The sequence below is a fragment of the Larus michahellis genome, chromosome 9, assembly GCF_964199755.1.
Source record: "Larus michahellis chromosome 9, bLarMic1.1, whole genome shotgun sequence".
NCBI lineage: Eukaryota > Metazoa > Chordata > Aves > Charadriiformes > Laridae > Larus > Larus michahellis.
In genome coordinates, this window is record NC_133904.1 from 45874178 (window position 1) to 45895818 (window position 21641).

General features: G+C 52.9%; 3 protein-coding genes and 1 long non-coding RNA gene across 5 annotated transcripts; 1 reads left to right on the plus strand and 3 right to left on the minus strand.

Moving 5' to 3' along the window:
• Positions 1-177: 177 nt before the first annotated feature.
• LOC141748546 (uncharacterized) lies at positions 178-5475 on the plus strand. Its single transcript, XR_012589021.1, has 3 exons — positions 178-300; positions 3574-3674; positions 4518-5475. It is a non-coding gene; the product is annotated as an uncharacterized LOC141748546 (long non-coding RNA).
• TMEM35A (transmembrane protein 35A) lies at positions 2365-7278 on the minus strand. The gene is made up of 2 exons (XM_074600795.1): positions 6771-7278; positions 2365-3931 (listed from the first exon to the last, which is right to left on the minus strand). Exons 1-2 carry the CDS (start codon positions 6888-6890, stop codon positions 3545-3547), a joined length of 507 nt encoding a protein of 168 aa, XP_074456896.1. The 5' UTR covers positions 6891-7278; the 3' UTR covers positions 2365-3544.
• Positions 7279-8921: 1643 nt separating this feature from the next.
• TRMT2B (tRNA methyltransferase 2B) lies at positions 8922-17809 on the minus strand. Of its 2 annotated transcripts, none has more exons than XM_074600794.1 (13): positions 17653-17809; positions 16979-17212; positions 15626-15680; positions 14994-15080; positions 14502-14601; positions 13408-13478; positions 12806-12952; positions 12571-12665; positions 11820-12034; positions 11590-11691; positions 11289-11408; positions 9982-10081; positions 8922-9186 (listed from the first exon to the last, which is right to left on the minus strand). In XM_074600794.1, exons 2-13 carry the CDS (start codon positions 17158-17160, stop codon positions 9060-9062), a joined length of 1401 nt encoding a protein of 466 aa, XP_074456895.1. In that variant the 5' UTR covers positions 17161-17212; positions 17653-17809; the 3' UTR covers positions 8922-9059. The 2 variants fall into 2 exon arrangements, with proteins under 2 accessions (XP_074456895.1, XP_074456894.1); XM_074600793.1 differs by having other exon boundaries at positions 14994-15113; positions 17653-17806.
• A 461-nt stretch (positions 17810-18270) lies between these two features.
• LOC141748311 (40-kDa huntingtin-associated protein-like) lies at positions 18271-20721 on the minus strand. Its single transcript, XM_074600142.1, has one exon. It carries the CDS (start codon positions 20652-20654, stop codon positions 19575-19577), a length of 1080 nt encoding a protein of 359 aa, XP_074456243.1. The 5' UTR covers positions 20655-20721; the 3' UTR covers positions 18271-19574.
• Between the last annotated feature and the right edge of the window lie 920 nt (positions 20722-21641).

The following is a 21641-nucleotide window of genomic DNA, read 5'->3' on the forward strand; positions in this document are numbered from 1 at the left end:
GCCGCGCAGTGCCCCCCCTCCACTGCCTCCTCCATCCGCGCATGCGCACTGTCCGCGGCGGCACCGCGCCTTCACCGCCGCCTCCTCTCGCGCATGCGCAGCCCACTGCGGCTGGGAACGGCGGCGCTTCCGCCCCGTCCCGGGCGGCGCTGAGCATGCGCGGTTTGGCCGCGGCCTGCGGGCGGGAGGGGCGGCTGGGAGCGGCTTCGGGGGCAAAAACCGGGCAGGGGCGGCGGGTAGTGGCGGCTTGTTTCATCCCTCTTCTGACAGGCAGGCGGTGCCAGGCGGGTCCTCGCTCGGGTAGGCCGCGGCCGGGCACCCTTCCTCTGGGAAACCTCGTGAAGTACAACCAGGCCGAGTGCCAGGCCCTGCGCCTGAGTCAGGGCAATCCCAAGTACACATACAGGCTGGGTGGGGAATGGATGGAGAGCAGCCCTGAGGAGAGGGAATCAGGGGTGTTGGTGGATGAGAAGCTCAACACGAGCTGGCAATGTGCGCTCGCAGCCCAGAAAGCCAACCGCAGCCTGGGCTGCATCCCCGGCAGCGTGGGCAGCAGGGCAAGGGAGGGGATTCTGCCCCTCTGCTCCGCTCTGGGGAGACCCCACCTGCAGCGCTGCGTCCAGCTCTGGAGCCCCCAACATCAGAAGGACATGGACCTGTTGGAGCGAGTCCAGAGGAGGCCACGGAGATGCTCAGAGGGCTGGAGCCCCTCTGCTGTGAGGACAGGCTGAGAGAGTTGGGGTTGTTCAGCCTGGAGAAGAGAAGGCTCTGGGGAGACCTTAGAGCCCCTTCCAGAACCTAAAGGGGCTCCAGGAAAGCTGTGGAGGGACTCTGGATCAGGGAGTGTAGCGCTAGGACAAGGGGTAACAGTTTTAAACTGAAAGAGGGGAGATTTAGATTGGATATTAGGCAGAAATTTCACTATGAGGGTGGTGAGATGCTGGCGCAGGTTGCCCAGAGAAGCTGTGTCTGCCCCATCCCTGGAGGGGTTCAAGGCCAGGCTGGACGGGGCTTTAAGCAACCTGGTCTGGTGGGAGGTGTCCCTGCCCAGGGCAGGGGGGTTGGAACTAGATGATCTTTAAGGTCCCTTCCAACCCAAACTATTCTGTCATTCTACGAAACCCTCGCTGTCCTGGCAAGCTGCAGCCTGGAGAACGCCGGCGGCAGCAAGCGGATGAGGGTGGCAGGAATGGAATTATGGGCTTGGAGAGAAAAAGAACGAAAAGCGCAGGGGAAGAAAAAAAAAAGAGATAGAGTAAATTAGCATCGTGGTCTTACAAAAGGACTAAATCAGTTCTTGTCACCTTATCACCTGTAGCGAGCAAAGATGACTGGTAGTTTCCAAAAATAGTTGGGGGGCAATGATGGAGGTCAACCCAATATAGATAAGTGCAGAATTCTTGTTACCGGACTCCAAGAAGAGTCTCGGCTTCTACTGCAGATTAGTAATTCATACTGTTGCAAATGTGAAAAGAGAGGGACATTTTTCAGAATTCATTTGCAGTCTTTTTGCAGGGATGTGCTTCCTATGTGGAATGTTTTACATTTATTATTATGGCATCTGTACAGGTTTCGGTGAAGAACATTACAAAAGACAAACACAAACACTTGTTTCAAAAAATTTACCAAGTTCGATGCCCACGTGAGGGGCAGCTGGCCAAGAGGTTGCAGCAATTCAGTTGTGAGTACTTTGTGTAGGAATACACATCAGAGTGCGGTTTTGAGTTGGTGGTATTTTTATTTAATTTTGAATTAAAAAGTGATTATAGCTACAGTCAGGGCATGGTAGATGAAGTGTCTTTCTGAAAATAAAGAAAATTCTGTATACGTTTGGGATGACCTTGAGGTAGTCTGTAAAGACAAGAGATTGTCCAACTAAGGTGGCTTGTTGGTAGTTTCCTTTGTTCAGGGCACACATCTGATAAGAGATAATAAGTCACTCTTTGGGGTGCTAGGAGGAGGATTTTTCAGCATATATTTGTTTGGGACTACATCTGTTTCAGTAGCAAACTTAACATAAGAAGAAACTGGATATACTGCATATGAACATCCGTCATCAATTTTCATGGAGATAAGATACTGATATTTTACCGGAGTTTTAATATCTTTTTTCACTGCCACATTGTACTGAAGCAGAAATGTATCCGAGACAGCTTCATGAAAATTTTCAAACATCTCTCTTAAATGCCTGGGGTTATTAATATATAGCCCAGTAGTGTTCCGATGGCTTCCATCCTGCATTACCTTGTCTATCTCTGAAATTTCCCTGACATGATTCCGCCCATTTTAGGTGCAGCGTTTGAGCACAGGAAAAATATTTTCAGGTGTCTCTCTCAAAAAATAAATTTGTTTCTGTCAAGACATTTTTCTCCAAATTTCAAAAAGTTTATTTTCATGAATAATTAAGAAAATAAGGAAAAACTGAAAACAGACAAACATCAAGAAAACCAGACAAACTCAGAGGTAACACATGCTTCTTTTGACACTCTGTAAGATTTCAGATACAACACGCAGGGATTCAGGCTCTGGTGACAGGACTTCCCCCAGCTCACCGAAGCTGTACGTGGGATGAACAGTGAGGTACCTGGACGCGTTCGGACCCTCATCTATCAGCGATAACCGACAATTCTATAAAGTTGCAGTAGTTGTGGGAAAAGGGATTTTTTTTCTTGCAAGGAAATAGGCAGCATGATGCTATTTGCCAACAGCAGACAGATATTTTGGAGTTCTTTGGGCAGTTCCGTTCCCCATTCCCTCATCAGGGATCCTTACTCTCTGCCAAGAAGGGTAAAGAGATGCCATTTCCTCGTGTGAAGCAGGCAAAAAATTACTGTTATCAGGCCACTGCCCCAGTTTTAGAGCCTCTGCCAAGTGTGGAAATCGAGGAAGATGCAAATAGCGCATCCAGTGTTTCCCTGGATAACCAGTCCAAAGAAAGGACTGGGCACGGAGGCAACAAAGGCTGGGGGATCCCTTCTCTCAAATACAAGAAACGGCACTTTTATGCTCGGTAGGGTCCTTTCCCCCCTTGCCTATGGAAAAGGAAAGGTAGATCGGTGGATGGGGCTGCACAAGGCAGCACCGGGACACTTTGGTTATGTTCTACCCACCGGCTGTTGCCGAGACTGCCACGTAGCGGAGCTGCATCCCGGGGAGGTTTCCGCTGCTGTGGGGCTCGGGGCTGATGCTGGGGGGCTAACACCTCCCCACTGCAGCGGTGCTGAGCCAGCATGAGCCCCTGCCCCAGTCTTTGCCCGTGCTCTCAGGCTGGTTTTGCAGCTCCTGCTACTCCAGCCGTGCTGCTAACTGCCTCCGAGCCGTCCCAGTGAAAGCGAGCTTGTATTTTTCTACATGACAGGGCAGCAGCAAAAAGCAAGACTACAGTGTAGACATACCATGTGTCTCTCAGACCCCAAGCGCAACTTTATTTAGACAGACAAAAAAATATAAATAGGTAAATTAAAAAAAAAAAAAAAACCACAAATTTTCTGGGTGATTTTGGAGAGAGCTGCCTCGAGGGTCCGTATTTCTCACACGCGCTCAACTAGGATACCTTCATTTTGCCTTTCTCAGGAGCTGCGTCGTGGATGAGTGGCTGCTCCTCCCCGTTCACCGACAGGATCCTCTTTTCCGGCGGCTGCTCCTCAGGCTGGCGGGCAATCAGCAGACGACAGGTAAGCAGGATCCCAAAGACGAGGGCATGGGCGTACCGCTTGAGTGGATCCCCCACTAGCTGGTGGAAGAAGAGCACGGCCAGCACGAGGAGGAGGAGGAGAAAGTTGGCCACGTCTTTGGGGCGGCCGGGCACCAGTGTCATGACAATGCCACATGCCACTTCTAGGGCACCGATGCTCTTGCGGAGAAGGATGGAGCTGACTCCCATCTTCTTCAGCATGGGGAGGGCCCGCACGTAGCTTTTGTATGCTCGTTTCTGAAATCAAGCAGTAATAGCATAGAACACCATAATGCGAGAAAGTAAAGGCAAAGATGACTTCCGCTGAAACAGATCGATGTGCAGTATGACCTAAAGATCCCTTCAATCATCACAGACCCCCCTGGCACCATATCCAATCTGTATCCTTAAAGTGTCTCTTGGAGGGATGTTAACACCGTCAATCTGCAATTCCCCCTTCATAAGCTGTTGTCTCCTCACCGCAAAACAGTTCTGCAACCTAACACCCATCTTTGGAGCTAGGACCAGGCCAGGTGTACCTTCTCCTGAAACCTGAAGTTATTGATTGCTAGAATTAGCAATGCAGAACCATGTTGTTAAAAAAAAAAAAAAAAAAAGTACCTCTCTAAGTGTAGCTTGTCCTTTATAATTAAACACCACCACCTGGTCCCCGCAAAGCCAAGGCACAGCAAGTGAAAACAGAAGTCTCTTTCTACCTTAAAGCAACTTACACTACCCCAGTGTCTATGGGCAGTACAATTGTAGCATGGAACCGTACATCAAAGCTGAGATTCACCAACCCCATCCCGTGCTTACGTACCTTTATGATCCTTTCTGTCCTCAGGTGAAAGCAAGCTGACTTCTGGCATCCTTTGCTCCCTGTTTGTGCTGGATTTAGAAGCTGTATACATTGCAAGATTCAGCTGCCTTATTGTCTCAGGGAAGAAACGACCTCTCTCCTTACACACATTCAGGTTCTTGCATTTGAACGTTAGGTGCTTGTGGGCGTACCGGCTTTGTTTTTTTCTTTTTTCAATCAAGTATTTCCTCTTTTTTTAATATATTATAATAAAGCTCCTAGTTATCGGAGACACCGAAGTTATTTCCACTTACACTTGAATATACTACCCCTGCAGATGGTTTTGCCATTGTGTTCTCTGCTTTCTGATCAAGGAGAGGGAAATGGAAGCCAAATCTCAGGTATGGAGTTGGTCAGCTCTCACAGGCGCTGATCAGATTGTAGATTTATTTCCGTGTGATTTTTAAAAACCTGCACTACAGGCACACAGAACTTCCCCACTTCTCTGTAACTTTTGCTTCTAAAAAGAGTGGAGACTTCACATGTGGAAAATACACAACTTTGTCATTTTTGCTACTAAATCAGTGACGATCTCATGACACATTTACTCTAAGGGTATGCATTGTAAGGATGCATTATAAACCTTCAGTGAATAAAACCTCTCCTCAGAGCAGAGTATTTTGAAACAGTTGTGAAAAACACAGCCTTATAAATGTACTATCGGCATGTCCTAGAGTACTCTGGTATTTTAAGTATTTTAATAGACAAACTAGCGCATCTGTTCTTTGCTGAATGAAAAACTGCAAGTTTGGTGTTGTAGGTATATAACAAAGGTTCTCTATTTGCTTGGGGGCTTATGGATTGGCAAGATCAGGTTTTCATTAACTGTCTCCACTATGTGACAGACCACCCTGGTACGCAGCCCAGCAAAAGCAGGAAAGCCTAACGAGCCGTGAACATGTTACAATATGGGCTATTAAGAATAACAGCGCTGTGTAATATCCGAGCGCCTCTGCTTTCTTTTTATAAAAACGGAGATCATTCCTACCTGTGGGCCTGACTTTTGGTACAGCAGAAAGGGACAGGGAAGCGAAATATTTTACCGGGCAAGGATTTTTGCAATGCTTCTAAAGTCTCGGTGCTTTTTTTCTGTCCCTCATGTAGCAGAAGCTTAAGAGCTTCGTTTTGTGGCCACTGTGTCTCAGTCTTTTGCTCCTGAGTTACTTCTTGGTGATTTTTTTTCTGCGAGATCCCTGCGCTGGGTGCTGCAATTCAGATGTTACTTGAGAGCTAAGGAAAAAGCAGCTGGGCAGGTGGAGCAAAGGCAGAGAACAGAATGTGCTGGAAACTTCCAGCACTATTTTTTTTTTTTTAATTTTTTTTTTTTTTTAAGGGGCACAAAAATTATACCAACGCTTTTCAGCCACTGCAATAAATGTAACGGGGAGGAGGGGAGGGCGGCAGGAGAAGAAACAAACACAGACAAGGAAGCAAAAGGTGGCAGCCGGTCCCTCGCCTGCCTGCAGCTCGCAGCCGGCAAAGCTCCGCAGCAGGGTTGGCCCTGGGCAGAGAGGAGCATAAATGGCTCACCAGCCGAGAAATGCCCACCGTGACTTCTCCTTCCACTCCTCACCCCTTTCCCGTTAGGCAAGAGGAGGAGAGGCCCATTTCCCAGGCGAAAGAGAATAATAAGGTGGCTATTAATAATACCTTCTTCCACCAGCTAGGAATCTCAAAGCATGTCCCGGTCACGAATTAATCCCCGCAGAAGTCTGGGGAGGTGGGGACAGTCAGTGTTGTTATCCTTGCTTTAAAGCACAGAATTTTGAGGAGGATCATCTGGCTGCCAAAGCGGGCATCTGCTTTTCCTACCCCTGGTCCAGGGGGGCAGGTATTCTCCCAGGGATCAGCTGTACCTGCCTGCTACGTGTCTGGCACTTCTTCAGACCTTGCTTTTCGGAGCCCTCTTGTGTCCCCATCTTTTTGCAAGCATGGCTGTGCTGTGCTACCCTGTCCCCCTCTCCTCCCCTCCCCATCCTTATCCACAGGAGGATATCCTCCATGGATAGGCACAGATGGAGCCCTGCTAGGATATCCTCGGCACTGCGTATTATTTGTTTCTCTCCGCGTCCATCAAATAAGGAGACAGATAAGCTGCTTCCCTCTCCCTCCCCATCGCTCCGGGGGCTCCAGCGCGGTCACCCTCCGTGTACCCCGCTGCCAACACGGCTTCTGCCGCAAGGTTGTGGGGAGAGAGCCCTAATGCGTCTCCCTCCATCCTGCCACTGCTGTACTCACCATCTCATTGTAGGCGTCTCTGCTGAGCCGAGGGGTCAGTTTGATGGTCCCCATAAAGACGAAGAAGAGCCCCAGGGCCACCGAGAGGGCGACAATGGTGATAGTCCTGGGAGATGCCATGGAGCCGCCGGCAACCGGTCCTGGCAACCGGTCCTAGCGAGGCCTTCTGGCTCTGGCTGCCAGCCCGGGCGGGAGGTAGTCAGTCACCATTGAAGGAGATGAGGAATAAAGCTGCAGAGGCAGCGAGGATGACAGCGGGAGGGGGATTCAGCCTCCTCCGCTCAGCAGCTGCCAGGTCCTAATGCCGCTCAGCCAGGCAGCCCTGTGCTGAGCGATGAGCATTCCCACATTCCCACCCCTCCTGACGCCAAGTCATCCTCCGTTTCCTTGCACGTTCCATAAATTACCCACAGAAAGCCGAAACCCAGCCAGTTCTAGGGATGTGGGATGGCAGCCAAACGCACAGCAGGTTCGCTCACAAGTGGGAAAACGAGGACACGAGAGCAACCTGCTGCGGAGGAAAAGTGGTCGGAGGTCTCTTGTACATAGGCAGCCGTCCATTTCGGATGCTCAGGGACTAATACACAGCAAACAACATATTACTTAATATATTTGCCCCAAAAAAACAAAAAAGATGTCTCTCCTGGAACTTGATGCCCAAAAGGGACAGTGAGGCCACTGTGCCACCCTCCCCCATTGCAGATAAAACCTCTCCTGTACGTTCACCTCTCCAGAGACCAGTGGAAAGGTTTCCTGATCCCCTATTACTTCCTGTTTTAAAGCCATTATCTCTCCCCTCCGCCTCTAACATGCAACAAATTTCATTTTGACAAAAGCATAGCCAGGCTAAGCAGAAATCCATTCGGGTCTCGCAGCAAGAAGCCAAGGTATAATTTCACAAACCAGAACTGCTGGAAAACTGTATCCCTCGCTATAAACTGAAAATAAAAGGCTGTAACAGCGTGCAAAAATCTCACGCTCATGGGATGGTACAAGAGTGGCACTTCCTGTGCCTGTCACGAATCTCCCCATCACCTCCCCTTCTGGTGTAGTAAGTCTCAAGTCCTAAACCCACGTATTTTAAGCCCCTGTGGCTTGAGAGCTAGCGGTGGTTGTTATTATTCCAAGCCCAGGGTTCCTTAGGACTGGAGTTTAAAGTCTGAAAAACGCAGGCAGCTCTCCCTGTTCCCTTGGGAGTTTATCAGCCATGATCCACCCAGATCAGATAGCAAACTCCTCTTTCAGAGGAAAGAGTCAAATTTAACAGTCTGACTGTAGAAATGCGTTCTGCTACTGGTCTGGCCTAGATGACCGGGATAAACAAAAAGGTAATTTCAATACATAAAAATAAAAATTAAAAAGATAAAATAAAAGAAGCCCTCAAAACAACGTGAAGTTCACAAAACAGAAGGGAACTCCGCTCACTCAGACCTGCCTCCAGGTTTTAGCAGCTCCGTATTTCGAGGAGCTGGAGAGAACTTCATCTAACATTGAGGTTCGCTGTTTGCCAGTCAGTGAGCGTGGCAGGACAGATACAAAACACACCACATTTTTTAATTAGCTATTGCAGAGCAATCTGATAAGGAAATAACTTGTTGCTGCTGACATTTTCACAGAGCACTTCATATTTAGGTACCAGCATTAGCGGGGAAGCAGGAGGCAGAGATGGAGAGAGAGAGACGCTGAAATTTGTTCTCTCTTCATTTCATTTTACGGAAAAATCTTTCTCATTGTCTCTAACTTACCCACGTGACTGACAGCGATTCAATATTGGGTTTGGAAGTTTATACAGGAAACATTTCCCTGACCCCAAAAACTCAACATTTTCTCTGTAAAGCATGAGGATTTCTAGTTCCTACGGTTTCTTCACAGCAAGTTCGCTATCAACTTGAAAAACACCTGAAATATCCTTGAAGCAAGCAGAGAACTAATGGCATGGCAGTATTAGAAAAATACGGTGGATTTTAGTACTTTGTATTCACATGTCGATGGTGAAAACCCACAATACCAGGGAGAGGGTATTTTCCAGGCTGCTTTAACCAGCAGCCCAAGAGGAGGTTTGCAGGGGAGGAAAAGGTGATGAAGTGTTACCTTTTCACCCCAGCAATCCGAGTGTTTCCTTACAGAACAGTGTGGTTAGGCAACCCAAAATAAGAGCAAAAGCCAAATTATTTATTTTTATACAACTTTCAAGGAAATAAGTTAAAATCCTAACTATGTCGCCTCCGGTCTTGAGGACAGGAGGAGGTTGCTGCCCAAGCTCTCGGAGCTGGCGTACCTGCCTCCTCCTCAGCGGGTGAACAGCAGCACCAGCTCACAATGCACAGTATGAGGAAACATGTCAAAGGGTATAGCCAACGTGGGGGCAAACGGCTCTCCTGCCAGCTTCTTCCCCGGGTCAGGCGGGCAGCACAGCCTGCGGAAAGCAGAGCATCCTTTAGAGCGGCAGCAGAAGCCTTCCCACCCTTGTTGGCGGCACAACAGCGCCGAGGATGCACTGAGGAGGTATCGCCTGTTTGGCCAACGTCCCTCAGAGTCTGCAGCTGACGCTGGCTGAGGTCTGGAACCATCAATACCGAATCCCAAAGCAGCTCTGAAAACCTCACGGACAAGCTGAAGAGTCAGTGGCGGGTTCAAAGCTCCCTTTCTCACCGGCCATCCCAGCTGATAGATACTTAACACCCTTAGGAAACAATCCTCAGGTTTGCACTACCTTCACTGGTTACCTGCAGATTTATCACCCGCAAACGGGCCTGCCCCAGACAGAGACTTAGCAACAGGATTAACCCTAAGCAGGTGACTAATCCCCTTGGCTTCACTTCGTTAGCTCGGGGCCAGCCTTCCCACAGTGAACCTCCGTATCCTACATCCAAATGCGCTGTTTTGCTGGGGAAGGATGCACAATGCCATTAGAGCATATTTGTATTATTTTCTATTCTTTACTGATGCATTAAAGCATTCTGCTGGAACGTAAAACCCAGAGAGTACCCGCTGCCTTAAACCGGCGAGTGCAGCCTGCCGGTAAACCCAAAGTAACGCAGAAGCATAAACCACTTCTGACCATGCGCTGACTGGTCCTGGGTCACACCTGCAGAACTCACCTAGGGAAACTCAGTCGCAACAAAAACCTTCCTAAAAGCCCAGGTGAGATATTTACGTCCTTGCCTGGACATAACAGGGTCAGTGGAAAGGAAAAGAAGAGGGTGCTCACTCAAGGAAGTTCCTCATGGCTTCGCCCTCTGGCTTGCAGGAGATGTAGAGCAGCCTTCGGATGGACGCGCAGTTTCGGATGGCTCGCACAACCCTGTGATCTGCAAAAACAGACACCGTGCTTTCCCAGAGACCCACCACCACCGCGAGCTCTCCAGAAGGAACGACTGCAACAGCAAACGTCACAGAACTGCAATGAACTGTCAAAAATACAAGGGACAAAAAGAATATACCCATTTTGCCATGTTCTATCTTGGATGCAGGCTCTTAGGAGGCCGGGGATGTGACCCACGCTGCTAACAGCTCGGTCAATTTGGCAGGGCAGTGGGAGAAATCCCTCCGCTTCCCAGGGGGGTGAAGGATGAGAGAAAAATTGTTACTTAATTAAGCAGAGGCATGTAAAGCCTTCCACGCTTGTGAGACGGCATTTGGGCACCAGGATCGGTTTGGAACTTCCCAGTACACCCTGGAGTGAGCCCAGCAGAGACCACTAAGACAGTCAGAGAGCTGGGACACGGTACGCATAAGAAGAGTGTGAGGGCTGGTGTTATTCAGCCTGGGGAGGAGAAGGTGAGCAGGGACCCATTTCTATCTTCAGGGGCCTCCTGGGGGATTACAGAGAAGATGGAGCCAGAATCTTCTCAGAGGGGCAGGAGAAGATGATGAGAGGCAACAGATGCGCTGCAGCAAGGGGAAATTCTGATTAAACATACTAGGGAAAACATTTTCAGGGGAGGGTGTCCACCCTTGGACACATTCAAACCTCAGCAGGGCTTTATAGCCCTGTGCAACCCTATACAACTCTGAAGTTGGCCTTGCTTTAGTTGAGAGGTTTGTTTGGAACAGTTTGGAGAGTTTAGTTTGGAACAGGCTGCCCAGGGAAGTGGTTGAGGCACCATCCCTGGAGGTATTTAAAAGACGGGTAGACATAGTGCTTAGCGATATGGTTCAGTGACGGTTGTTGTCAGGGTTAGGTTGATGGTTGGACTTGATGATCTGAAAGGTCCCTTCCAACCTGGGCAATGCTATGAGAGAGTGCTCCACAGGCCTCCAGACGCGCCTTTTCTCCTAAATAATTCTGTGAGCCTATGAAAGGTGGATAAAAGATTAGAGCCGTCTACTTTAAAGGGAAAGCATAATAAAGGCACTGAAAAAAGCAGATTCTATGGGATTTTAGCTGCTGCCCGCAACAAGGTAAGAAACTAGAGACCAAGCGAGCAGAGGGTTTGGAGACAGCGGAACAGGTCTCACAGAACTCATTCAAAATTCTCTGTTTTCAAGATGAAAATAAATAGCATATTCTCTCACGGAGTCCAGCCCGAGATGGGTTCACCACAGCGACAAGGGGTCGGGCATCCTCCCAAGACGACAGGAGTTGTGGTAACACGGCCTCTGCCTTTCCAGTGCGAAACTCGCAGTTTGAAATTCCTGCGAAGCAAAAAGCAACCACATGAACTGAGCAGGGTCAGTCTCGCCAGACGTGAGGTATTACACGAAGCAGCGCCCTTTGCTGCATAGAAGTAACCCATTACGATCCCTCTGCTCACTTCTGCTTCCCATTTTTCGGCGATTAGCTTGAAATTTTCTGCCGCGATGAGTTTCAACTCACCATTGAATGCTGCATTCCACCTGGCATCCTCTATCGCCTTCTCCACCACCTCCACACCAATGATCTTGGACACTTGGTGAGCCAGAGAGAGACCGATTGTGCCTGGAAACGAGGGATACAAAAACACTCTGTACATCCACGCTGAAGAAACAAGCCTTTAAATAGCAGGGATCATTTCTGGCACGCAAAGCACCAGCCCTGGGAGCCAGGCTCATGCGGCCACCGCTCACCCGTTCCACAGCAGATGTCGAGGAGGACGGTGTCCCCATCAACCTGACTCAGCTCCCCGACCGCCCGGTACAGAACTTCTGCTCCGCCTGTGTTTACTTGGAAAAAGGCATCTGGAGAGATGCGAAACTTCAGGCCAAGGACTTCTTCGAAGATGTGGGGTTCTCCGTGAAGGAGCTGGAAGGGGGACTGCTCGTGGGAGCAGCGTGTCATAGTGCTAGCAGAGGACGCAAAAACCAGCTGTTAGGAGGCAGCAGAGAAGCAGCCCATTTCCATTTCCATTCCTGGGGTGCTCGTGTGCAGGGGAGGATGGTTCTGCCCCCACCAACTTTTATTTCGTGTGAGCCTTTCAACAGGATCAAAGAATTCTGAGTCTTTGTATGGGATCTGTAACTTGCACAGCCTAGAACTCATTAAAAGGATCAAAATGACTTCGCGGAACGCGACAGTCCTGGGGTCCGATCCTCAGTTTTGCTGCTAATGTGATTTACTGTCTTGGGAAAGCCACTAGGTTTTTTTTCTTTACTTTCCCAGGCTCGTGACTGCCATGAGGTAGAGCCATAGCGTATTTCAGGTCAGGAAAAACAAAAGATGTGGCCATCTTAAAACCACGTCTGCAAGAGGCATCCAAACATCTGTCATTCCCTTCAAGCAATCCCTGAACTGGTAGAGTTTGAGTTTGATCAGAGAAGGGCGGGGGGAGGAAAAGGAGGTGGCTTTGTTTCCACTTTTTCGCTATGTCAAGACACGTACCTCTCTTGGAAATAAAGTGAAGTCAAGGCACAGACTGTTCCAGGCCCACACGTGAAGAACTCCTTCAGCAATGCTTTCTGAGTAGCCAGTGCCTCCTGTCGAGAGCCGGAAAGGAAAACCCGGCTGTTTGGGTAACGTGATGAGACACCTCTCCCCAGCGATACACCCAGCAAGCTCAGGTCAGCCAGATACCTGATGTGCCTCTTGCCAGGGGCCCCGTCCTCCACGTACTCACCTGGCCCAGCTCCTGGGGGTGAAAGGTGATGATGGCCATGGTGTGGCCATGGCTGGTGGTGCGTACCACCAGCTCCCGCCAGTGTCCGCCTTTGTGGAAGAGGATGCAGGGCTCCAGGGGGGAGCGACGGATGAACTCCTCATAGCACTGAGCGGAGGGGAAACGGCGCTTGTAGGACAGCAAAGACAACTGCCCTGGTCTTAACGTAACTCTCTGCTCCCCAAAGGGGTGCCCCTTCCACCAGTATCATCTGTTTTTTCTGTTTGATTTCAATACATCGAGCGAAAGCTCTTTCCAAGGTCTTGGAAGACACGACATTTTAATAATTTCAATTTGTGATTCTTAGGTATTTTAACAGATTGGCAGGAATTCATTGTCACTTGATTTACTTCACCCTTTGGGACAGTTTTGATGCTGCAACATTAAAGTGCAAGTTTTTAAAAAAAATACTTATCCATCAACCAGAGTCAGGCCTGAAACTTTTCAGAACATGAAAATGGACTTGAAAACCCAGCCTAACTAAAATTAATGTTCTCCCAAATAAGAGTAACGGCAGTCCCTCTCTATTCCACAGCCTAGGGACAGACATGACATTTATTTACCTGGGCTACTTGTTTGTGTTTTGGGGGTATGTTCTCCATGCGGTTGGCTTTCACACAGACAATATTTCCTTCTGGAGAGAGACAGATGGGTATTTAATTGTTTTGTTTCAGGGCATCTGAACCACTGCAGGATCTGCGGAGAGGCCTTTCCCCTGAATTCTCCCATTGTACCAAAAAAAAAGAAAAAAGAAAAAACCCCAACAAACTGGTACCTAAGTGCCCCACTGAATCCTGTGATGTTCTGGGTACTCCCAGGCTGCAGGACCTGCCAGAATTCCCTTTGCCAGCGATTACTGTCACCGACGCCCACGAAGAGGTGGGAGCTCTGGGAGCTTTTTAAGTGTCCTCTAGCAACTCCCAAAGGCATCACCGCGCTGTTCTTAAACTAGGGGAGACGGAGCAGAGCAAGCTGGTTTCAAGCTGGTTTTCTAACTGGAGAATAACGGGGTGGGCTTACGGCAGCCAAGCAGTTGAGGTTGCTTGGAACACAGCATTCCCACTTCAGTTTAAACGCTAAACTTCTGCTGTCAGAGGTAAAACGCATCCGTGGAATTATTTTTTCAATGAGAAAAGAACACAGCAACCCCCTCCCAGCGCCTCTTGCCACGGATGTTGAGAAGCAAAACCCAGGATCGACGATGTGAAGGAGTTCGCCACGGAGCAGCTCGCAAGGAGCACACAGCTCACGTCTTCGTTGCACAAAACCCAACTGCCTCACGCATCCCAAATGCTCCGACGTTGCTCTGCTGCCTATGGATGTGCATCCCCCCGCAATGCTCTCCCTGCTCAGCACAGGCTCCTGGAGCACGCCAAAAACACGGCAACAGCATAAGTAAGGATAACAAACTAAATCCTGTGGGGGCTGCTACCACAGCTGTCATCCTCACTGCTGTATTTAGCAAATCAGGAGCCGCTGTTTCTTGAGAAGCTAATGAACTGAGGTTTTAAAATTGCTGCCCTGGGCTGGGTGGTGTTTCTGTCGGCATCCCCCAGGATTCAGGCTTCTAACTCGGGCAGGGGCTGGCACAGCAGAGCCTTGCCCCAACCCGGCCCACGCCAGCAGCTTTCTGCCCAGCTCCCCGTCCTGCACTGACCTCTGCCAGTTCCCACATACAGCCCCACGGTTTTGGGGTTCCCATCTGGTCCTCGGTTCACAGAGAACGTAGATTTGTTTCGGTAGCCATTAATGACGGGCTGAGGGAGAAAAGAAGGAAAAGTAAAGCCTTGGATTAAAAGAAAAAGTAATGGAGGGAAGTCAAAACCCAGCCTGGTTGTTCTGTTGGCAACACGGGAAGGCACACATGAATGTGCAAAACGCAGGAATGGAGCTTGTGCACAAGACGCCCAGTACTTCCCCTTGGGAAGAAAAAATGGCTCTCTGTGACAGAATGGTGGCATCGGGGAAGGTTTGGCTACAAAAAGCTTCTTTCACTCTCCAGCAGTCACAGGCTGCAAAGCAGAAGCTAGCAAGGACTGCCACAGACAGCTTCTCTGCAACCAAGTAATGCCCACCACGAGACTCTTCGGGAGTCGAGTAAGAAACTGTTAGTGGTTCAGTGGGGACAGTATTCCCATGGGATACTCACCGAAGGGACTACAGGCTGGAGAGGACAGCAGACTCCACCAGGTTTCTGTGCTTCAATGCCCAGCTCCTCAAGATGAGATGCCAGTGCCTGCAAAACCTTCCTCTGGCTTTCGTACTTCACCTGCAGAGGAGTCCTAAGCCAGAAACGCTCTCACAGGATCACACGACGGTGGGCAGCTCTTCGTCACCCACCTCTGGGAAGGCCAACAGGAGGGAATACTGCAAGTGGGATATAGCCCTAGAGGAACTCTGCCTTTCCTATCACTACAGCTGCTTGGAGCAACGGGGAGAGAGAGAAATCCTGTGTCCGTGGTCCCCAAGCACTGGCCTGGAGCACTTGGTCCAATGGAGCACTTGGTCCAACCTGAAGCCCCAGTGAAACAGTTACCCCGCGCTGGACAGGATCACTGTGTGACAGCCCATCCTCTGTGCTGTTGGTGACCACACACACCACCCATGGGGAACCTCCCAGTTCCATCCCTCACAATAACTGACAAATTAAAGCAGCAATAAACGGGGTCTGAAGAGTTTCCAGCATTCAGCGACTAAGACGCTAGGGGCTGTTGCTCAAGGGAGAGAGGAGGGACAGCTGGGGCAGCACGACAGAGAAAAGTCCACGTAAGCACATCTTACCTGCAGCTGCTCTTGATAGGGAAGTCTCCACAGCGGAGTCACCGCGTTTGCTAACCTGGAAAGCACAACATCGCGGTAGTGCCCAGAGCTGCTCACCTCCTGATACTTATGGCATAGCACGCCCACCACCTGCTCCATGGGCAGGACTGTTCTGGTGCGGGCTGCGCACCAGAGCTGGCTGTGAACATCCAAACTCCCTTTTCATGGCACCTTCCTGGTGCAGAATACTCGTGGCTGGAAGAGGGACCCAGGAACCACAACCAACCAGTTCTCCAGAGGACAGGCTGAGCCTTTGGCAGAAGACTGACCAGCGATGTGTGGTAACCCAGTTATCTTTCTGATCCGCCTTTAGAGGACAGGGCCAGGAACAGTGTTTTACACACACAGGGACCCAGAGAGGCCCTGCCGAGCCCTTGGTGAGATCTGATTCCAGGCTGGTAAAGCCAGGGGTATGAGTATTCAAATGTTACTGGGATCAGAAGGGGAAAAAATCCCAAAGTGCAGGCAGAGAAGGGGAAAAAAAGAGATCATGTTGTAGCTTCATATGGGCTCTGCTGCTTTCTCCCACTGAATAAGAGGCTTTGGGCATCCCTTGCTGCTCCAAGGACAGCCCGAGTCCCATCTCCCTGGAGTTTTCCCCTAAAAGAGCACGATGCTTCTCTCATCGCTCAGTGCATCTGTCCTACATCAGCTGCCTGCTCACATTTCCAGACGCTACTACATCTTTTTCACTAGTGCTGTACTAGATTAAATCCAGCACAGCGAAACGCACTGTTTGTGTGTAGCAGGCAGGGAATTACTGGCTGCGCACTCTCCCTGACCCGGCCACCCATGCAGCGCCAGTTTAGAGATAAAGATAAACGTCCAAACTTGCCACTACTTATACCTGAGCCAGGGCAAGCAAAAACAAAACACGTATAAGTTGATCTAAAAAAAAAAAAAAAGAAGACAGAGGAAGGGGGGAGGTGGGTAGGATGCAAACTATCATAACTATCCATCAACTACTGACTCACTGAGCCCGTGGAGAACCTCATCCCACAGCTGGGTAAGCTGCTGTTATTGCTTATAGGGATTTTTGGAGCTGCTTCCAAAGCACCCAATGCCAACTACCTTCATGCACAGAAGCGCAAATAAAATGGACTATTACTTTTTGCTTGCCAGTATGGCAACTGCTCTGCTTCTTTCCCTCTTAGGCCTTTTCCTTTGTCTTTTCCATTATTCCTATCCCCAGGCCAAGCTCCAGGGAAGCCAGCTGAGCCCTGGTTCTTCTACTGGGGAGAGCTGGGTGGAGGTGAAACCCCTGACCCACTGCTTGAACCGCTTCAGGTGCTTGGTGCTTTGGAAGAGCCGTACCTCTCCTCCCACGAGGAACCTGGCAGGCTGGAGCCCTCCCTGGCCTTTTTCTTCTCCTTCCACTTTGCCGCTGTCTTCTTCTCCATCGGCAGGCTGCGGTCCCCGCCGGGCAGGCTGCTCAGGAGAGCACTGGATGGGCGAAGGAGCCGGGGCGGTAGCCTCAACGCGCAGGACAGAGCCATGGCGGAGAGGAGAGGGGTCAGCGACACGGCGAGCCCACCGTCAGCCTCGCACCTGGAGATGGGTCGAGAAAAACACCATGCTCGCGGCCAGGAAATTAAACTATTTGGTTTAATAACATACCCAGGGCCGGTGTGACCCGGGGAAGCATCTGTACTTTGCTGGGAGCTTCCCTGCCCTGGGAAGGGGCGGCTGGATGCGGTGGTCCCCTCCTCGGCCCCGGCCGAGTGGCCCTGCTGCCGGCCATGCTTGCCCGGGGCCCCTCCGCTGCTTCCACGGCTCCTGCCGCTGCCGATCGCTCACCCCCCGCCGGGCCCAGGGCTCCCACATGGCGGGGAGCGGCCATTCCGCCGCCCCGCACGGCGTTTACGGCCGAGAAACCTCCCTGCGAGGCGGCCGAGCCCCACGCCGGGGCCGGCTCCCCGCACCCCACGCCCGCCTGGGCTCGGTGGCGAGTCCCGCCGCGCTCCTGTGGCCCCCGAGCCTTGCCTCACCTCCCCGTGCCTTGCCGCCTCCCGGTGCAGCAGCCCAGCACCGGCTGGGCCGCCTCCCGGAGCGCCGCGGCGGAGCCCGGCACCGCGCCGGGGCGAGGGGCTCCCGCTGGCCCCGCCGGCGGCAGGGGGGGACCGGCCGGTGTCGCCGCACCGCGCAGGCACCGAAACCCGGAGAGGAGCAGCGGGCGGAGCCCGACCCGACCCGTCCCGCCCCAGCAGCGTCGCGTCCCGGAGAGTCCCTCCGGAGAGCCGCCCTACCGCCCCCGGGACCGCGGGGGAGGGAACCGGCCCCGGGACACCCCCCCAACACCGACCCCGCAGCGCTCCCGGGATCCCGCGGGCACAGCCCGGCGGATCGGGTGCGCCAGCACTAATTGCAATTAGACCTGGTACCTTGAGGGAGGATCTCAGCACGGACCAATAATTATCTGCGGGCAGTTTTTAAGGATTCTGGTTTCAGACAACCCGGGCATCTCAGAGACAGCCCTTGTCCGGAGATTAACTCCACGCAGCCATCCCTCCAGCCTCCAAAAAGTTAGTTTTTTCTTTTATATAACCACCACATAGTATGCTAGCATCAGTTTCATCTCTTTTCATTGAAAAGGAGAGGGTCATAAGTACTTTGAAGGCATAGATTTTTATTTCTGCTTCACAGCGTGGCACATCCATAGCCAATTCAACTATAAAATAACATCAAATTCTCAATTAAGCATTTATCAACTCTAATATAAAACCTTTGTGGTAATTAACTCTTCTTAAATATTGTGGGAATTAATGTTTGCATTTCAGGTAGGAAAACTCCAAGTTCCTAGTTATTCCACTGTGGAACCTGAAAAACACTCGAAAGAAACGCTGTCTGTAGACGCAACTATTAACATCAGAAGTACACGTAACACCACTGTTGTACCAGAATTACCTCTTCCCTCTCTCTTCTCTCCCAGGTGTGCAAACAGGATCTCTCCATCTCTCCCAAAGCCTCAGCCTTCTGAGGGAGGGGGGTCTCTGGGGGGTGTTTGCTCCCAGCATTTGTTTCTTTTCTTATTTTTAGGTGTATTAGAATTGCTCTTTATTTATGTGACACCCACAATTATGTGGGAACCACCAGGGCCCCTCTGGCTTCCACTACAAAGCATCCCCTTCTTGAGATTCCATCTGACCCCTGCAGAAATTTGCCTCGGTCTGCAGGCAACAGCTGGGTGCACCAGGGACAGCGCGTTCCTTTCTTTCCTGGTCTAAAGACGGGGATTCTTCACCTCAGTACTGGAAACGGTCCCGAGAGGCAGAAAGCAGGGGGCAGACGTGCCCGCTAGCAGACAGGAACAGCAGCTGCAGAGAACTGAGCAAACAGTCCATTCCAATAACTCATCCTTCTCCACCATCCATTTTATCCTTCATTACCCTCGGCTGTAGTGGATTTGCCTTTTTTCAGTCTCAGTTCTCCAGCTTTCCAGCTGTGCTACAGAAAACAGAGTCAGGCCACCACCACTGGTCCCCAGGCAAACACTCGAGGGTCAGTGACCAGCTCCTTTTGTCCGCCGTGAAAGCCAAATCCATGGCCTCACCTTGGCTGTAGTGTCTTTTGGTTGCAGGAGAGAAATAAAAGTCTCATTTGGATGTGGGTGGTTGTTATTTTTTTTTAAAGGCAACTCCAGCAACATTTGCTTCCTGGATGTGCAAAAGCCAGTTCTCTAAGGAACGGCCGGGCTCTGCTTCGGGACTGCCCAAGCCCGACAACTCTCGGGACAAACCGCAGGCCGTTTCCTGGGGCACAAGGGCAAGGCGCAGAAGGACACGCTCGCTCGTCCGCCATCGCTGGCTGCTCTTACAGAACGCGCACCGAAACCGAACACCGGCCCGGAGGACGCGCCCACCCAGGCCACAGCCCCGGGCCCGGCCGCGGCCCCGTCGCGTCCCGGCGGCGCTCAGAGCCCCTGCCCGGCGGGGCTGAGCATCTCCTGCAGCACCAGGTGCAGCAGGTGGTTCTGCTCGGCGCTGAGCAGCGGCCAGAGCTCGGCCTGCAGCGCCTTCAGCGCCTCCGCGTCCTTCTCCTGGCAGGCCAGCACGGCCGACTGCAGCAGCAGGAACAGCTCCCCCGGCAGGTAGCTGGCCGCCGCCGGCAGCCCCCCGCCCGCCCCCACGCCGCCGCCGCCCCCGGGCCCCGCCGCCGCGCCGCCCTCCGCCGCCTCCCAGCAGTACTGCTCCAGCGTGCGGGCGTGCTCGGGCAGCAGCTTGGCGGGCGGCGGCTGCAGCAGCAGCAGCAGCAGCACCCGCGACACCTCGCAGCGCCACAGCACCTCCGCGAAGGCGCCGCCGCCGCCCGCCGCGCCCCCGCCGCCCAGCGCCGCCCCGGCCAGCGCCTGCGCCCGCGTCAGCGCCGCCAGCGCCCCGGCGTAGTCGCGGCCCAGCAGCAGGCAGGAGGCGCGCTCGGCCAGGCAGCGCAGCGCCTCCAGGGGCAGCCGCGCCGCCGCCAGCAGCTCGGCCGCCCGCTGCAGGGCCGCGGCGGCGCGGGCGGGCCGGCCCGTGTCGCGCAGCGCCGCCGCCAGCTCCAGGCAGAGCCCGGCCGCCAGCGCCGGCTGCCCCCGCTCCAGGTGCAGGCGGGCGGCGAAGGCGCCGCAGCTCTGCGCCGCCGCCACGTGCTCGCCGAAGCCGCCGCGCAGCCCCAGCCGCTGCCGCAGGTCCCGCTCCTGCCGCAGGAAGAGCCGCGCCGCCTCGGCCAGGGCGGCCGCCTCGGCGGGCCCGTGGAACAGGCTCTGGGCGCAGCGCGCCACGGCCAGCTGGCACCAGGCGGCGTAGGGCAGGCTCTCCTGGGCGCGCAGCTCCCGCGCCAGCGCCGCGAACTGCTCCGCCGCCTCCGCCACGTTCGGCTTCCGCAGGAACCGCCGCCGCAGCTTGGCCGACACCAGCCGGTACCGCGACAGGAAGTCCCCGTCCCCGCCGAGCCCCGGCCCGGGGCCGCCCGCCCCGCCGGGGCCGGAGCCGGAGCCGCCCGACGCCGACAGCATCGCGCGCCGCCCGCCCGCCACGGGCCCGCTTCCGCCTCGCCCGGCGACGGCCAATCGGCGTCACGCGGACAGGGGGCGAGGCTGTCGCAGACCGAGGCTCCGCCCACTGGGGGCGTGGTCTTGCGCCGCGGCCCCGCCCCGCCCCCAGCCCGGCGGAGATGCCGAGAGGCGGCGGGGCCGCGGGGGGGATGCGGGCGGTGGGTGGCAGCCGGCAGCAGCCGGTGAACAGGGAGCGTTCACCCGCCCGGCAGCAGTGAGGGAGCCCCTGGGCTAAGGGATGTGCGGGGGTGTTGTCCCAAACCGGAGTCGTTTACCCGGTGTGCAACACGCCAGTGTCCGCACAGAGCAGAGGCAGGAGTTTTAGGCGAGTCCAAAGGGTGAGTCCTCAGAAACACCTGGAGGAGAGCGCTCCTGGGCTTCCTAAAGAGATAAACCACATCGGACTCGGGAAATCCCCAGCACTGAAGATATTTGGTGCCAGAGACAGTACGTGGGAGAGGGAAGTACCTTGCGTGCTTGCCCGCTTCTTGCTTTTCTCTGAGCATCTGCCTACAGCACTGCTGGAGGCGAGGTCCTGGGCTGGGCAGGCCCATGCTCTGGCTGAGAGGGGCTGTTCTTACACTCCTGTATGTATGAGCACATATACCAAATTGCACCCACACCATGAGCTGAGGTGACATGGCCAGGGAGGCCTGTGGGGTTCTCTGCAGCCAGACTTCCCTCCTGTTCTCCCCAGTCCTTCATATAATATCGGCCAGGCCTGGTGGGAGGTGGCACTGAGCCTTCGGCTTGTCCCAAACAAGCTCAGAGCAGCCACGCAGTTGCTGTGACACGGGCGCTTTCCTACCTGTGTCCCATCAGCACACCCATAGAAGCTTAGTCCCAAAGGACAGCGTGGGTGTCAATGCCAGAAACTGAAATTCAAGTTCAGTACTTCTCATTGATGCTCAGAGTTCAATTCGTATAATAAAAAAACCCAACAAATGG

Excerpts from the sequence above, each read along its gene's own strand:
- TMEM35A (XM_074600795.1), bottom strand. The coding sequence starts at position 6,890 with ATGGCATCTCCCAGGACTATCACCATTGTCGCCCTCTCGGTGGCCCTG. Across the intron at positions 3,932-6,770 it reads GAGACGCCTACAATGAGATG|AAACGAGCATACAAAAGCTA; the intron begins GTGAGTACAGCA and ends GCTTGATTTCAG.
- TRMT2B (XM_074600793.1), bottom strand. The coding sequence starts at position 17,160 with ATGGCTCTGTCCTGCGCGTTGAGGCTACCGCCCCGGCTCCTTCGCCCA. Across the intron at positions 14,602-14,993 it reads TCCAGCCTGTAGTCCCTTCG|CCCGTCATTAATGGCTACCG; the intron begins GTGAGTATCCCA and ends TTTCTCCCTCAG. Across the intron at positions 11,692-11,819 it reads CGACATCTGCTGTGGAACGG|GCACAATCGGTCTCTCTCTG; the intron begins GTGAGCGGTGGC and ends CCTCGTTTCCAG.
- LOC141748311 (XM_074600142.1), bottom strand. The coding sequence starts at position 20,654 with ATGCTGTCGGCGTCGGGCGGCTCCGGCTCCGGCCCCGGCGGGGCGGGC.